The following is a 16,605-nucleotide window of genomic DNA, read 5'->3' as shown; positions in this document are numbered from 1 at the left end:
GCAATTGATATTGTCTCTATGCAATGCCCAATTCCTTTCATTAAAACTACGATGGACTTACAAATGGTATATTTTCAATAATAAAACATAACGTACACAATATTATAAAACATTAATTTAACCAAATTACACCAAAACAGATTCTGAAAAGCGCAACAATGAGAAAGAGGCGTTGTTTCAGGTTTCACAAGTACATTTTAATTTCTGTAAGAAGTATTTGACAAAGTAACATGTATAATTAAATATCTTACAATGAGAACAAGTGAGAACAATAATGTTGTGCACTTCCGTCACTGTACACTTTAACCTCTCAACAACTTCCTTTGCTACAAAGACAAAATGGCAGCCTCCTTACAGCGCATTGGAATAGTTATCTGCCGGACATTCCCTGTTATTTTACAACGAAATCTTCAAAGACAGGTTGGTTGAATAATATCCTTTTAATAAATGTTGTTTATGTAAGAGTATTAAGCCTGTCGCGGATATAGTTCATTGATGGCATGCGAACAGCTCAAAATGATACCGACATAAAGGACAATGTATGCGTTTTGTATTGCAGAGAATTCCGGATTGGAAAATAACTTCAAGTGCTGCTCCAGTGCTTCGTGTGAATTTTTGCACATCATCATCATCCCCATCTGCTGATAGCACCGATTCAGTGGAGACACTGTCTAGATATGCAGACACGCCATGGGAATACTTAGAAAGCGAAGGTAAATATAATCATCAAATTATTAAAGTACAGTCATTGTGGTCAAATCGGTGGCAAGACAGGTGTCTCTCTCTTTAGAGTACATTGAGCGCTATGGATCAAAGCCTGTGTGGTCCAACTACAGGAGGAACCATAAGGGGGGCGTCCCACCTCAAAAGACAAGAAAGACCTGTATTGTAAGTACACATTTTTTTTGGCTTTACATTCTTATTCAGATGTTCTTCTCAGTCAATAACCTTTGAATTAATGAGATTGATTTTGAATTGCCATAGAGAGGAGATAAGATATGTGCGAACGCTTGTCCCATCTGTCGTGATCCAAATGTCATTATCCATTACAAGGTTTGTTTTTCGATTCTTTATTTCATGTGAACTGTGTGAATACTACACTTTAAAGTTATTTTGTTTAATATACAGTGTTTTCCCCCTGCAGAATGTGAACCTGTTACAGCAGTTCATTAGTCCTCAAACTGGAATGGTGTATGATCCCACTCGAACCGGTAACACATTTCGCTATACATTTAAGTGTCGGATTTCTATTATGATCCTTATCTGATCACCACTTTTCTCTTCATCTTCAATTGTTTCCTCAGGTGTGTGCATGAAACAACAGAAACTACTTAACAAGGCCATCGATACAGCTAGAGATCATGGTAAATTGTGCACACAAATAAGTCCTTTTATAAAAGAAGCTAGAAGGAGCTTTATGTGATTAGATTTTTTTTCCCTTTAAGGTTTACTTACTGTCCAGTTACCTCATGTGGACTACTCTAAAGAGGACTACTCAAACACCCATGGGGCTGTTGCACCAACCCCTGCTCCGTTTAATCTCAGCTCTGGAGAACTGTGGTACTCATGGTATGGTAGTATAAAAGCTGACGAGCGAGAACTGGCAAGAGTGAAGCGGATCTACAAAGACTACCTTAAACCGAATGTTTGAGTCTTCTTGTAATAAGACCTTAGTAAGGGTAGACGCCATACTGAACTTTACATGGATGAAAACAAGGCTGTGAGGGATAGTCTTTACAATGGCATGCACTGGGTCGAAGATCACACATCGTTTTCAAAACTGTTTTATAAAGTTGTCTTCTACCCTTCAGACTTGTTTTCATTCTCGTCAAAAACGAAATATGGTGCTACATTGACTAAGGCCTATAGAAAGATGAACAGCATAACCCGGAAAAGGAGCAACAAGATAATGAACATTTCCCATTTATGTTACATTTTGTCCAACCAAGACGAGCATAAAATGCATTTAACTTGTTAAAATAAAAACTGTACAACAAACTTTGTTGCAAAACTCATTTATTTGCTTTTCCATGAAATTTGGATGTACACTATATATTCAAATCAAGTTAGTCAATAGTCAATTCATCATTCAAGACAGATGAGCTACAGGTGGCATCATTGCTTGAACCTTTATATAGGGTAAACTCTTTGGGGTTGGTTTAGTATGATAGCGTGATGATTTAATGATCTAAACCAAAGTGCTCATTCTACAAAGGCAGTTTTACACTAAATGTATGCATTGGCAATCAGACACTTGTCAAACTGCACACTTCTAGCCCCCTCTGTTCACATTTGATGGGGACATAGTATGTTTTATAGCATTGCATCGCACAGATGAACAGAGCTGGTAATATGGCCTGAATGCAAGATTAATACAAGAATGTCAGACCACATGACTAAAGAACAAGCAATGCGTGTATAAATTGTCTGCAAGAAAAATACTGATCTGGGTTCAGTCTTCATCTGAAAGGTATGGGGAGGAACATCCTACACCAATACTGTGACTCTAGGGTTTGTATACACCACCCTACAGAGTTTGCATGCAGGTTCTATTGAGAATTAGCAACTTGGATGCATCCAAAAGCCCTTCAGTGATGTAGTTTGACAATCTTGTTATTAATACCAGCCGTTATTCATTTTTAGGCTTGTTGACCAGGGTTTCTCCAAGGGCCTCCAGCACTTCTCTCTTGTAGTCTTCAAAGTCTCCATCAATCTGGTTGATTGACTGGTCCTCCACCACCCACATGTGGCACTGGGTCTCCGTGATCAGCCTGGCATCATGGCTCACAATTATCACCGCTTAAAATAAAATAAAAAATCATATTAGATGTAAAGATTTTACCCCATGCTTTCTACCTTCAAAATCGTTGTAATACAATTAAAATCTTGCAGAACAAGGTATATGAAAATCAATAAATGGGTATACATGCACACAAGATTATTTGCCACAAAAAAAGGCACGTGAGATCAATAATATTAAGACAGAGTTGTTCGGAAGAAAACATACCCCCTTTGTATTCATTGATGGCTTCTGACAATGCATCAATCGACTCGATGTCCAAGTTATTTGTGGGCTCATCCTTTACATTTGCATGGAAAGGTTGAGAGAGAATGTTAAACCACTAATTTTAGTTGAGAACTTGAATAAGAAATCTTGAACAAGTCATTTAAAACATGACATTACTCCTTACCAAAATGAGGACGTCAGGTTGCCGACAAGAAAGTTCAGCAAATACCACTCTTGCTTTCTGACCACCTAAAAAAAACCCCAGCACAAATCAGAAACAATGTCTACGAAGGATAAATGAGTTTGAAAATCATACATGAATGCATTTCTATAGTCCATACCAGACAATTTGGAGATCTGGATGGTGTGTGCATGGCTCTCCAACCCAAAGCGACCCAGGCACTTCCTGGCGTCCTGGTATTGGAGGTTGAAATTCCTTTGGAGGTATTCTGTGGGAGACTCCTCCATGTTCAATTGATCAGCATACTGCTGATTGAAGAAGCCTACTTTCTACAGGCACATAAAAAAGAATGAACCAATTACCCAAAAGTCAAGTAAAGGAAAATGAAAAGAATGATACAAAAAAATAATTTTAAACATTTGGCCTACCAATCGATGGTTCTTCCTCATCTCTCCTTTTGACTAAAAAAAAAAAAAAACAGAAGAAAAGAAAATGAGTACACATTAAATCACACAAATAACTTTTTTTCTTTTCAAATATGAATTATTTCATAAATATGGTACTTACAGGATTTAATTTTCCAGTCAAAAGCAGGAGGAGTGTACTCTTACCAACTCCATTTGGCCCAACAATACATACTGAAACAGAAAAATTCTCTCATTTTCTAACAATCTCTTGTGAACATATTTTCCACCACTTTTAACCTGACAGTCATAATGTCTGTACTTTGTAGACATATGCCACTTACTTCTGGACTCCATGTCAATTCCAAAGTCCACATTCTTGAACAGAGCCTTCTGGCTTTCATAACCAAAGTCAACACCTGTGAATGAATGAGAGGAAACAAACTTGTCATCAATACCCAGCATGTTTAATAAAAACATGATTCTACAGAGTGAAAGTGAAAAGAGACAGGAAAAAAATAGAAATGCACTCACTGTAAAGGCCTAGAATTGGAGGTGAGAGTGGAGGAGGGTTGGGGAAAGTGAATTTGACGGTGTATTCTTTCGGCCTCTTGAGGAGCTCTGGCATCTCATGGCTCTCCTCCTCCTGGCCTTTCTTCTTAGTCTTCTGCTGTTTCCTCGTCAAAACATCTTTCGTTTGTTTCTCCTGGAAATGAATGACGGAGAAATGAGTAGCAGTACTTCACAAGAATTGAATAAATAAATAAATCAAGGAGTACGTCATGGACTCACAGCTTGTTTTGTGGACTTTCCTCCAGCCTTCAGGTCTTTGAGCTTTTTCTCCTGTTTCTCGTACTGCTTCAAGAGTTCTTTCTGTTTCTGTACGTACATCTTCTTAAACGTTACTAAGACACATCCAGCAAAAGAAAAATACAGTTAGATAATTCAACCTTTGAGCAGTTTTAATTTGCGGCGGCATTCAAAAACGAAACTCACGGTAGTTGCCCCTATAGTAGTAGAGTTTCTGGTTGTCCAGGTGCATGATATCTGTACAGACGTCATCTAAGAAACTCTGGTCGTGGGACACAATTAGAAGCGTTTTCTTCCAGCTCTGCAAGTAGCTAGAAGAGAAAATGAGATGAGGTCATTCTTGAGCACCATATAGCAATTATTGTGACAAACTGTTCAGTTTTTTCCCTAAGACAGTTGCTGAGCAATGGCAACATGAGTGACAACAAGCATTTTTAATACATTTTGTGTCCAGCCATACAACAATGTTAAGGAAAGCTAAACATTACGAAAATGAAAAGCAACTAGCAATAGGTGAAAAGACTAGTCAAGTGTAGGTCATTTGGAGAAGTTTAGTTTTATATGGTTTATTATTGCCTATGTGAAAGGATATACTAATAAGTATATTAAATAGGGCTGTTGATAGATCAACAAAATTTGCAGAGGTTTCTGTAATAAATCGTGATTAATCATACTTGATATAGGAATATCATACTATGACTTGATATTGATATCATACTATGACAAGGAAAATAAAAACTGCTCTTAAAGAGAATTAACACCTCCCACCCCCACACCACATTCATGCTGTAAAATTATTTTGGTGGGTCATGAGAATATACTTGTCTAGGTGGGTCCTGGGATGGAAAAGTTTGGGAAGCCCTGGTTTAGTGTTTCCAGGTGGTTAATGTTTATATGTGAATAAAAGCCTAAATTCAATCTGTTCATCATATAAAGCAATCGTGTCTCTTCAGAAAATTTGGACTAAACCACTCAATTCATATGGATTAGTTTTACGATCTCTTTATGAACTTTTTGAAGCATCAAAATGGTAGTTGCGTAGCTTTCAATGGAGGGACAGAAATCTCTCAGATTTCATCAAAAAGAGCTAATTTGCGTTCCGAAGATGAACGAAAGTCTTATGGGTTTGGAACGTCATGAGGGGGAGTAATTAATGACATTTTTGGGTGATTCATTTGATTATTTTTAATGTGTTAAACAGCAAATATGAATCAGAAATTAACATTATTTGTATTCATTAGTCAACTGTTTCTTTGTAAAAAATAAAATTAAGTTTATTTTCAGAGCTAATATATCCTATTTGTTGTCAGCACAAATACATTTGTTTAGGCTTGGCGTTTATAATACATGTTGTTCATAATGAATTATGTTTGTTTTGTACTTTTTAATTCCTGTTCTGTTCTGAATACCATTACATTTTTAACATGTTTTTTATTTAAGTAATTAATTAATTTATTAACTTAAGTAATAAGATCAAAAACACTGGAAACTGACGACCTCCAGTGATATAATCAGTGTGAACCCCTTAATACAATCAAGAGACACCATCAGCTGGGAACAATGAAAAGTAGGCCATTTACAATTTGCATGAAATGCAAATACATCAACTAGATGGATTTTTGTTGATACTTAAAACAGAAATAATTACTTGTTAAGCCAGATGACAGCGTTAAGGTCCAGGTGGTTTGTGGGCTCGTCCAGCATCAGCAGAGTGGGCTCCATGAACAGCGCTCTGCAGAGAAAATAACACAGAAAAACAATAATATAATTGATCATTCATTATATAAAATGTAATGTTGTAAAATGTGAAAATGTTTCTCAACAATACTCATTACAATATGGGTGTACAATTTAATTAACATTTATAAAGTGAATAAATTCACACCTAGCCAGTGACACTCTCATCCTCCATCCACCAGAGAACTTCCTGGTGGGTCTGTTCTGCATCTCTGGAGTGAAAGACAGACCAGCCAAGATCCTACGAGCTTTAGCCTCTGCTGCCGCTGCTCCGATCACCCTCAACTCCTCATACACCTGTAAGCAACACACACACACACACACACACACACTGAGTTATCCTCCACTACTCCATGGATCCGCATATTCACAGGATCTCAGCGAGCTGCTCTAATCTGACCTTTTCGAGCCTCTCAGCAACGCTGTCATCTCCTTTTTCCAGACGACTCTGTAGCTGCCGTTCATCCTCCAATAGCTTCAGTCGGCGTGTGTCTGCCTTCAGCACCGCCTGAACTGCAGGAGTGTCGTCCGCTACCACCTCTGAGGAACAACAAAGAAAAAGTAATAAGGGATTTCACAATCGGTATGAATCTGGATTCACCATACCATATCATACCCAAAATAGGCAGCTCAAATAGGAAAGAAAAAAATTGTGAATAGGCAGTACCAGGGTTATTATACAGTGCATCCGGAAAGTATTCACAGCACGTCACTTTTTTCACATTTTGTTATGTTACAGCCTTATTCCAATATGGATTAAATTCATATTTGTTTTCCATAATTTTACAAACAATACCCCATAAAGACAACGTGAAAGAAGTTTGTTTGAAATTTTTGCTAATTTATTAAAGATAAAAAAACGTGAAATATCACATGTACACAAGTCTTTGCTCGATAGTTTGTTGAAGCTCCTTTGGCACCAATTACAGCCTCAAGTCTATTTGAGTATGATGCTACAAGCTTGGCACAACTATTTTTGGGAAGTTTCTCCCATTCTTCTTTTCAGGACCTCTCAAGCTCCATCCGATTGGATGGGGAGCGTCGGGCACAGCCATTTTCGGACCTTTCCAGAGATGTTAAAATCAGGTTCAAGACGGGGCTGTGGCTGGGCCACTCAAGGACATTCACAGAGTTGTCCCGTAGCCACTCCTTTGTTATCTTGGCTGTGTGCTTAAAGGGGGGGGGGAAACACTCAGTTTCAGTCAGTCTCATGTCAATCTTGAGTACCTATAGAGTAGCACTGCATCCTGCATATCTCCGAAAAGTCTTTATTTTTATTATAATTATAAAAGAAAGATGCGCTGTTCCGAGTCTTTCCGGAAAAAGCCGTGCGGCTGGGGGCGTATCGTGTGGGCGGAGCTAAAGAATGTCGAGCGCGCGCCGCTGTTACTGTGTTGAGTGCGTCTGAAAGCTGCGTCATCCCTAAAAGCGGGGAAAAACTTTATTCAACATAAAAAATGGCTTTTAATCAGATACAGCCATGACAGACATAAATATTTGCGCAACTCAGTTGTTGATCCGGAAAAGCAAATTCCATCTGTACGAGCCAGCGCTTTGATGGGCGTAGCCTATTGCTTTCACGCTCTCTCTCTCTCGCGTGCGCTCTTCCGGTAGAATTGTCCGTACGGCCCATACAAGGAAATTCCGCCCTGTTGACGTCAAGCGGACCCATGATCGAAAAAAACTTTCCGAAACTTATGACTAACAGGAAGTACTAATTTTGGCAAAGAAATACTCCCATCAAACGTCCACCTTAGCTTATGAAACGGTGTCCATGTTTAGCATGGGAATCCAAGTCTTTAACAGTGCCAAAAGATCAGTATGCATGAAACAGCATTTCACCCCCCCTTTAAGGTCGTTGTCCTGTTAGAAGACGAACCTTCGCCCCAGGCTGAGGTCCAGAGCGCTATGGAGCAGGATTTCATCAAGGATGTCTCTACACATTGCTGCATTCATCTTTCCCTCGATCCTGACTATTCTTCCAGTTCCTGCAGCTGAAAAACATCCCCACAACATAATGCTGCCACCACCATGCTTTACTGTAGTGAGGGTATTGGCCAGGTGATGAGCGGTGCCTGGTTTCCTCCAGACATGATGCTTGCCATTCAGGCCAAAGAGTTCCATTTTTGTTGTTTTGAGTGACTATCCGGTTCTTGGTCACCTCCCTGTCTCCCCCAATCACTCAGTTTGGCCGGGCGGCCAGCTCTAGGAAGAGTCCTAGTGGTGCCAAACTTCTTCCATTTATGGATGATGGAGGCCACTGTGCTCAGTGGGACCTTCAATGATGCAGAATTTTTTCTGTAACTTTCCCCAGATCTGTGCCTCGATACAATCCTGGCTCGGAGGTCTACAAACAATTCTTTGGACTTCATGGCTTGGTTTGTGCTCTGACATGCACTGTTAACTGTGGGACCTTATATAGACAGGTGTGTGCCTTTCCAAATCATGTCGAATCAACTGAATACCACAGGTGGACTCCGATCAAGTTGTAGAAACATCTCAACGATGATCAGTGGAAACAGGATGCACCTGAGCTCAATTTTGAGTGTCATGGCAAAGGCTGTGAATACTTATGTGATTTTTTTTATTTTTAATACATTTGCAAAGATTTCAAACAAACCTCTTTCACGTTGTCATTATGGGTATTGTTTGTAGAATTGAGGGGGAAAAAATAATAAATTTAATACATTTTGGAATAAGGCTGTAACATAACAAAATGTGGAAAAAGTGAAGTGCTGTGAATACTTTCCGGATGCTCTGAACTTAACGAAAACTAGGGATGCACCGATACCAGTTCATATCAGTATTGGGCTCATGTACTTTTACTCATTAAAATGCCCCGAAACCAAAAAAGTATACCACGCAGTGTATGTACAGTGTTTGTATCCACAGACAACAGAACAGAGATATGGAGATGTCATAGATTAAAGATGTGTATGTAGTAAATATATCTAATGAACAGAATATAAAAAATAAATTCAATATTTTCACCTGTTGTATAGCTGCTGTGCACGAACTAGCTGAAGCACACTAAGTAAATTAAGCGTGCATCGGCATAGATGCACGAGCGTGTCCAGCACACATCCCTTTCTCACAGACAAGTTTGTAATTTGGTTGGATATGTCAACAGCAAAGAAAATAAAATGATGCACCCATTACTACCATGATTTGACGCTAAGAGAGGATGCTAAACCTGACCAATCAAGAATAGCACTTATCATTCTATTCATTGTCTGTCTGTCTAATTTATTAAAAAAATAAAAATAAAATTCTGTTCTGTGCTAGATTAACTGAGACTTGTTACAGCACTTGCATATTGTTGCCCTTGACTGCTCTAGTTGCTTCTATTGCCCTCATTTGTAAGTCGCTTTGGATAAAAGCGTCTGCTAAATGACTAAATGTAAAATGTAAATGTAACGGGTCACTTAGGTGAAATACAATAGAATTAACAGAGAACAGAATTGTAACAGAAGCTTGTACAAGCAGGCATATTTAAGCATGTTAAAAAAATGTTAATTAAATTTAAAAAAAGACAAATCCATTTAAAATACATGTATTGGCAAAATACAGGAGTGCCAAAAATGAAAGTATCAGTATTGGACTCATTCTGGTATCGGCAGTATCGGTGCACCCCTAACTAAAACATAACAAAAATATTTGTGATACTTGAAATAAAATATACGTTAACTGAAATAAAATAAAATATATATAAAAAATATATATATATTTATTTTAACATGTACACACACACGCGCACACACGCGCACACACACACACACACACACACACACACTATTACAATTTTAGAAATTAAAATAACACTGCTGTACTTTACCTTGCTCACAAAGCAGGACATCAATATTGGGAGGAATACTGAGAGCTCTGTTAGCGATGTGCTTCAGTAGAGTGGTCTTCCCTTTCCTGATTCAAACAGGAAACAGGTTTTACAAGTTTTACAAACAAAATCTTAAGTACAATGTAGTAACGTGTCAAATTAAAACCATCAACCCACCCATTTGGTCCAACCAGACCGTATCGTCTCCCAGCAACAATCAGAAGGTCTGCGTTAACAAACAGCTCCTTACCGTGGGCTGAAATGCTGAATCTTTCTAACTAAAAGATAAAATGGAAATAATTTAGTACACAGCACTTAGTGTTTTCAAATGGCTCAGAGGAAAGTTTCCCAGTCATCTAACCTTGATGTCCGAGGCGTTTTCCAGCATGGCCTGTCGAGAGGACAGCTCAGCCTGAGAGACGGAGAAGTCCCCCTCGATGGCGTTCTGAGCACGCACACTAGCCACCTGACGCTCATACTCCATCTGCACAACACAGGAGGAAGGGTCAACAATCAGGGATGCTATTATTAACTAAAACTATTAAAAATAGTTTTTGTTAAAAAAAAAGCAGAAATAAAAATTATATGAAAAGCATAAACGTAAAAAACTAAAGCAACACTTTTAATTCATTTAAAGGGTTACTTCACCGATTTGCATTAAGCTTTGTATCAGTAGAAACACAGTAGTATATTCGAATGACCGTGCTTCTCTCCCTCATGTGCCCCCGAGATGAGAGATTTATGTATTTTGTGCAAGCGGTAACCTCCCCCAGTTTCTCTTGAAGCCACTACAAAAATGACTTAAAATGCAATTCATCGACTGGCCGCTAGAGACAGCCTCCAAAAGGGACCAGAATCTCATTGAGTTCCATGTTAAAATGCCCAACTTTACAGCTGAAATAAACCTGTTTACAGCCTGATACATATTGTGGTTTTGGTTAGGGGTGCTCCGATTGATCGGCAACCGATCTCGATCGGTCGATAATCGTTTTGGGATGATTGATCGGCAGTCTCCAAAAAGGCAGATCTCATGAACCGATCGCATGCTGACGACACATAAAACCCGCACCTGCCGTGAGAGCTAGGGCATGATATGCAGCGACACCGTCTCATTCTCTTTCCGGCACGGGTAAAATAATTATAATGCTGAAGGTGAGGTACAATTCATATTTCTATATTAAATAACTTACGCAGTCATTTGAAAACTTTCTGTGGGATGTAAGTTCACAAACAGCGCGCGTGAATCACTGCGTGCGCGCGCTCTCTCTCTCTCTTTCAAAATGCTCAAATGGCTTCACATCAGTGGCGCATCTGTGCACTAAAATCGAGCTGCACAGTTGACACAGGATTTGCCACATTGCACAATCGAGGCAGTGTCGCATCGTCACTAAAGTTTATCATCTGCATTTATTTTTAAGTCTTGCCAGTGTTCAAACCGCGCAGCACTCGTGCGCACGGTCTGGAGAGACACACACACACAGGCCATCTCACAAAAAGCTTGCGAGTACAAATTGAGCTGAAATGGTCAGATACACACAAATGTATGTACTAAATTACCGTCTTGACGAGTGTGCACGTAAACCCCGTCGTGACTCGCGAGTAGACATGTGCCGGTAAACGGTAATACGATATACCGCAATAATGAACATGCACAATATTGTTATCGTGGGCACTTCAAAATACCGTGAATAATTATTTATTACGAATTATTCAGATTTTTAGAATGCATTTTAAGAATACTTTACCCATCAACCGTTTAAAATGAACAATATGTAAAAGAGGACCGCGCACTGATGTAAACAAACTCAATGTGCATGAGCACATGGCTGAGCGCGTGAACGAGACACGCTGAAGTGCACATTCACTCTCTGACAGCAGAGGGCGCTGACGGAACAGCAGAAATGCAGCCGTTTCCCCTAAATACTTAAAGACTTAAGACTATTCATTTTCAAACTTAAACATTTTATATTTTAATCTGGACTAAATTACATGCCCTAGATATTGTTTAAATATGTTCTGATTGTTATTCAGTCACACACTTTACAATAAGGCTCTATTATTTAATGTTAGTTCATTCATTAACAAACTGACAATGAAAAATACTTCTAAAACGTGTATCAATCTTAGTTAGATGTAAATTTCAGCATTTAATAACACATTATTAATATCAAAAGTTGTAACTGTATTATTTAATGGACCTGAGCTAACACTAACTAACAGTTGCTTTTTTAACTAACATTATCAAAGAATAATAACTGTAAAAATGTAGTTATTCATTCTTTGTTAATGTTAATGCATTAACTGGTGAGACATTATTGTAAAGTGTTACCTATTGTTCTTTATAATTCTTTTGCACTTTAATCTGTTTTAAATATTTGTTTACTTTATACATTTGTGTGTGTTGATTTATTGTATTTAAATGTTTGGTTCTTTTGTTATAAGAAAGTTATTAAACCTGTTATAGTATGACAACACTTTTTTGCAACACATTTCAATATCGTGATAATACCGTATACCGTGATAAAAGCTTCAGCAATTAATCGCAACATGAAAATGTGATACCGGCACATGCCTACTCGCGAGTGAACGTTTGTGCAGCTGCATGTAACCGTATCCGTGTTCGCTCTTAAAGTGAGAGCTGTCGAATAAACTGCTGCTGTCTCTGAGTTTGTCTTGTGTTGTTTGATGAACCTTTATGACACTCACTGCTCTTGAATGAATAACTTTTGCAACCTTAAGTGTATGGATGAATCTAATTTAATTTATTCAGGGAAGACCAATATTAATTTACATTTGATTTCTTATTAAATGTCTTTAGTATTTGTAACCTCAATACTAATGTTAGACCTACCTGAAAAATTGTTTTTAAAAACAAAAATGCACTGCATGATCAAATATTTAGGTGAGATAATTATATACATTTATTATATACATTTATTTGGGAAAGATGGCCTACAGTAGCCTTAAGTTATCTCATTTTCTAAAATAAACACTTGGTGGTTCTTCAAGATCTTGACTCAGTTAATTTAGAGTTAGTTTCATTTCTACAAATGGTGCAAACTCTGCAAGATTAAAGACAAAAGATTGCCATTCCCCTGCCATTCTGTGATCGGCAGTGATTGGCAATCGGCAGATCATGATCTTGGTGATCGGTAATCGGTGATCGGCCCCAAAAATGCTGATCGGAGCATCTCTAGTTTTGGTCTATACGACTAATTTTGCCCTTCATGACAACTGTGAGGGGGGTGAATTTTTTTTTATAACTCATTCGTTTACATTATATAAAGCCTTAAAGTTCTGCATAATTAAGGCCGTGGCCACTGAGTGACACGTGGATTGTCATTTGTCTGCTATCTGTTAGTCATCACGTCACCTCAGCTCCAGCCACGTCCCACCTCTTTGCCCATTTTCTGTTATCCGGGAGTGACGCGCGATAACGCGCTGACAAGATGGCAACGGCCGACTTTGAGGATTCAAAACTGCTCTTCAGAACCCTATGGGTGGCGTCACGGACACTACGTCCATATTTTTTTTTTTACAGTCTATGATTTTGTGTCTGGAAAAAAAGCGCAAAAATGGTCATTTAGCATCATCGGATGCTTTTTTGGCGAGAGGCTAGAGACTATAGCCAGTAGTTTTGTAGTGTAAACATATGCAAGCACGAATGAGAACCGTTTCGAATGCCAGGTGTGTGAAAAAAAGAAGGAAAAAAAACAAATATTCGAATCCCAAATTTGAAAATCAAATACCAACCCATCGAACGAATATTTAGAATATTCTGGTCCAGCCCTACTTTGGCAGAGTTACCCTCCACAATTTTTACCATTTGGCGGGTGTTAATTCATCATGAAACACGCTGATATATTTATAAATTAAATTGCAGCCTTACATTTTAACAGGCATAAATAAGCATTTAAAAAAGACAAATCCATTGAAAATACAGTTAATTGATTAATACAGTTAATAAAACAGTAGTAGGAGATAGTTCCGCATTTTTTCAACCCGCCCATAGGGGGTGGGATCTCACACATAGAATGTAAAATGAGCACTCACTTAAATAGGCGCTTTTACAATTCGCTTTGAAGCCAAATCTTCCGTGATCATCTTGTCAGTCAGCTCTTCACTCTCTGATGAATGAAATCTGACTGCTGCGTTTGTGCTGCGACACTCATTCGGCTCACGCGGTATTGAGCAGGCACGTTCAGTTTTTAATTGTAGTGTCTGTTCTCTAACTGAACTAAATTATTTTATTACTATAAATATTAAAACGACGGTGGGGGTGGTGCCGCGGTGGGCAAGTGATGTAACCGGTGGGAGTAGCCTCGCAGGGCAGCAAAGCAAGTGCATTCTGGGAGTTGTTGTCTTTTATACACATGAGCCAAAATAAATTTTCTGGCTTTTCTCAGTCTAGAAGGCACCAACTTCTAAAATAATTTCATATTTCCACTACATAAATGACCCAATTTAAATACACATTCATCTTTCTAGTGGTGTAATATCCCTTTAAGTACTAAAACTACTAAAGTATTAACTAAAGTATTAAGATAACAAAAAACAATAATATTTTAATATTTATTTTAATAATTTTAATACAATTATTAATAAATACTATAAATAAATACTAAAATAATACTTTAAACAATATCATTCTGTGGTCACAATGATTGAGTATAAACATTAATTAGAGTATTCAAAATTTGCATACGCTACCATTTTCTTTTTCTTCTTCTTCTCTTTTTTAGTCAAGTTAGCAAAAGGGTCGTCCTGTTTCTCTTTGGCGTGCTCAGCCGCGAGCGTATCCTCTGCACTCTATGGGACAGGAAATAGGATAAGAAGAAAATAAGGACAATGATAGAAAGTGGATGAATGGACACTTGGGAGATTCCGAATATTAGGAATACAAAACAAGAGAACATTTTTGTACCATCATTGTGTCATTGTCATCACTCTTTTTATCCTCCTCTTCATCATCATCATCACTAGGAGGAGGAGGGGGGCGAGCAGGCTTCCCTTTCTGAAAACACACAAAAACACTGTTGGTGTCACATGATCCTTCAGAAATCATTCTAATATTGTTATCAATGTTGAAAAAAGTTGTGCTGCTTAATATTTTTGTGGAAACAGTGATACGTTTTTTTCAGGATTCTTTAATGAACAGAAAGCACAAACAAACTTCATTCATGTTCAATAGAAGTATTTTGTAACATTAACAGGTGTGTTCAATTTTGGCTGTGGCTGAAGATTTGATGCTTGCGATCATGGGAGGAAGTCTGCGCAGTGTTTGCATATTTTATCACAGATGAAGTGGATTTGATGTAATATTTGTCAAATATCAAGACGTTTCAGAAGTTTAAATGTAGCAACCGGCACACTTCTTATTCAATATGTACTACATTGAGACATTGGCTTTACGTACAAGAGAAAAGTTCAACATAAGCCTATATTATTTTAAATACCAATAAAAATATATTTTATATCACTTTTATTTTGATAAACATGAAACAATATAACATTAAGATTATATAAAAAGAGTTTTACGGTTATAAAAACGCATTTGTGAGCATTAGCACAACTGAATGTGTCAAGAACAACAAATCAATGTTGTCACAGGTGAATCCGGCCAATTGTGAAACAGCTGTATTTGCTGCTTATGCAGCTGTTTTTGGAGAAACTGCGCAGAATGAGCCAGCAGCCTGCTCTCATATTGATCGTGGTACAAAGATGTTTTTGTCAAATCGTTTCGTTATAACCAAGTGTGCTGCACATGTCATGAAAAGTGAAGCCAAAGAGTCTTGATCGCCCCCAGGTGGTTGGTCCCAGGATAGGTCATAAACCCCACCCCCTCCATGTATTCTAATGAGACGCTAGACAAACTTAATCAAGTTGCACTTCAAATAATTTTTTTCTAAAGATGGTTTGTCATTTTAGGTCGTTTTTATCACACTACTGTAAGTTCAAGTGTTCGTTTTTTAAATAAGTTTGGTTTTAGTTTTTTGATGCTATACAAATAGGGATGTGACGTCATGATTGACAGCTTCTCGGAGTGAAGTTCTCACTGAGGCACCAGCTGACTTTTTTCAGGATTTTTGGGAGGCGATTGGAGCTTTAGCTTTAATTTCTACATTTCCATAAGTGTTTGTTTCACACCGACATAATGAGTTGTTCTGCAGTAAACTGTAGTAACAGATGAGTGATGCGTGAGTGTGGACGGGGTTTTTCTACTGTGCAGACGCAGGTTCCAAATCAGTGCAAGATGTCAGCACCATATTTGGACATTGGCGGCTTCACTTTGATACAATGGAAGAGGTCAAGGGTCATCGCCCATCTTTTTTTACGGTCTATGGTTATAACCAACAAGTATCAACACAATAATAAAAAAAAAATAAAAAAAATATATATATATATTTTTTTTTTTAATGGGAGTTTTCCCTTCGCTCAGTTTGCGCTGCTGCATTGATCTGAAGCGATATCAGCTGGTGGCATGAACTGCTTACTTTTAAGACTAGTCTTAGTCATCTCAATTTTTTCTTCAAAACTGGTCCTCATTTTTTAAAGGCAGTTACATAAAAAGGTAGATCGGTCTAGTTTAAATTGGATAAGACTTGATTATCTCTTATCTAACTGTTAGTTG

The 16,605-nt window shown here is 38.0% G+C and overlaps 2 protein-coding genes across 3 annotated transcripts in view; one reads left to right on the top strand and one right to left on the bottom strand.

The window, feature by feature from the left end:
* Window positions 1–289: 289 nt before the first annotated feature.
* On the top strand, window positions 290–1,998 carry mrps18b (mitochondrial ribosomal protein S18B). Its single transcript, XM_079829585.1, has 7 exons — window positions 290–420; window positions 560–713; window positions 791–888; window positions 985–1,053; window positions 1,145–1,211; window positions 1,305–1,364; window positions 1,446–1,998. The coding sequence occupies exons 1-7, from the start codon at window positions 340–342 to the stop codon at window positions 1,649–1,651; spliced, it is 735 nt and encodes a 244-aa protein (XP_079685711.1). The 5' UTR covers window positions 290–339; the 3' UTR covers window positions 1,652–1,998.
* A 7-nt stretch (window positions 1,999–2,005) lies between these two features.
* The window catches only part of abcf1 (ATP-binding cassette, sub-family F (GCN20), member 1), a 29,774-nt gene continuing 15,174 nt past the window's right edge, over window positions 2,006–16,605 (bottom strand). For both annotated transcript variants that reach the window (XM_079829582.1, XM_079829583.1), the window contains 18 exons: window positions 14,899–14,988; window positions 14,685–14,783; window positions 10,336–10,458; window positions 10,152–10,252; window positions 9,975–10,060; window positions 6,540–6,679; window positions 6,288–6,436; window positions 6,051–6,134; window positions 4,589–4,713; window positions 4,385–4,497; window positions 4,127–4,298; window positions 3,937–4,011; window positions 3,756–3,826; window positions 3,617–3,649; window positions 3,349–3,517; window positions 3,192–3,256; window positions 3,008–3,080; window positions 2,006–2,799 (listed from right to left, as the gene is read on the bottom strand). In XM_079829582.1, coding sequence (XP_079685708.1) covers window positions 2,630–2,799; window positions 3,008–3,080; window positions 3,192–3,256; window positions 3,349–3,517; window positions 3,617–3,649; window positions 3,756–3,826; window positions 3,937–4,011; window positions 4,127–4,298; window positions 4,385–4,497; window positions 4,589–4,713; window positions 6,051–6,134; window positions 6,288–6,436; window positions 6,540–6,679; window positions 9,975–10,060; window positions 10,152–10,252; window positions 10,336–10,458; window positions 14,685–14,783; window positions 14,899–14,988 — 1,938 coding nt within the window. In that variant the 3' untranslated portion in view covers window positions 2,006–2,629. The remainder of the gene's footprint in view (window positions 2,800–3,007; window positions 3,081–3,191; window positions 3,257–3,348; window positions 3,518–3,616; window positions 3,650–3,755; window positions 3,827–3,936; window positions 4,012–4,126; window positions 4,299–4,384; window positions 4,498–4,588; window positions 4,714–6,050; window positions 6,135–6,287; window positions 6,437–6,539; window positions 6,680–9,974; window positions 10,061–10,151; window positions 10,253–10,335; window positions 10,459–14,684; window positions 14,784–14,898; window positions 14,989–16,605) is intronic.

This window comes from Gobio gobio (genome assembly GCF_949357685.1).
Source record: "Gobio gobio genome assembly, chromosome: 11".
Taxonomy (NCBI): domain Eukaryota; kingdom Metazoa; phylum Chordata; class Actinopteri; order Cypriniformes; family Gobionidae; genus Gobio; species Gobio gobio.
The sequence above is the reverse complement of the archived record's forward strand: the minus strand, read 5'-3'. Positions and strand labels throughout refer to the sequence as shown.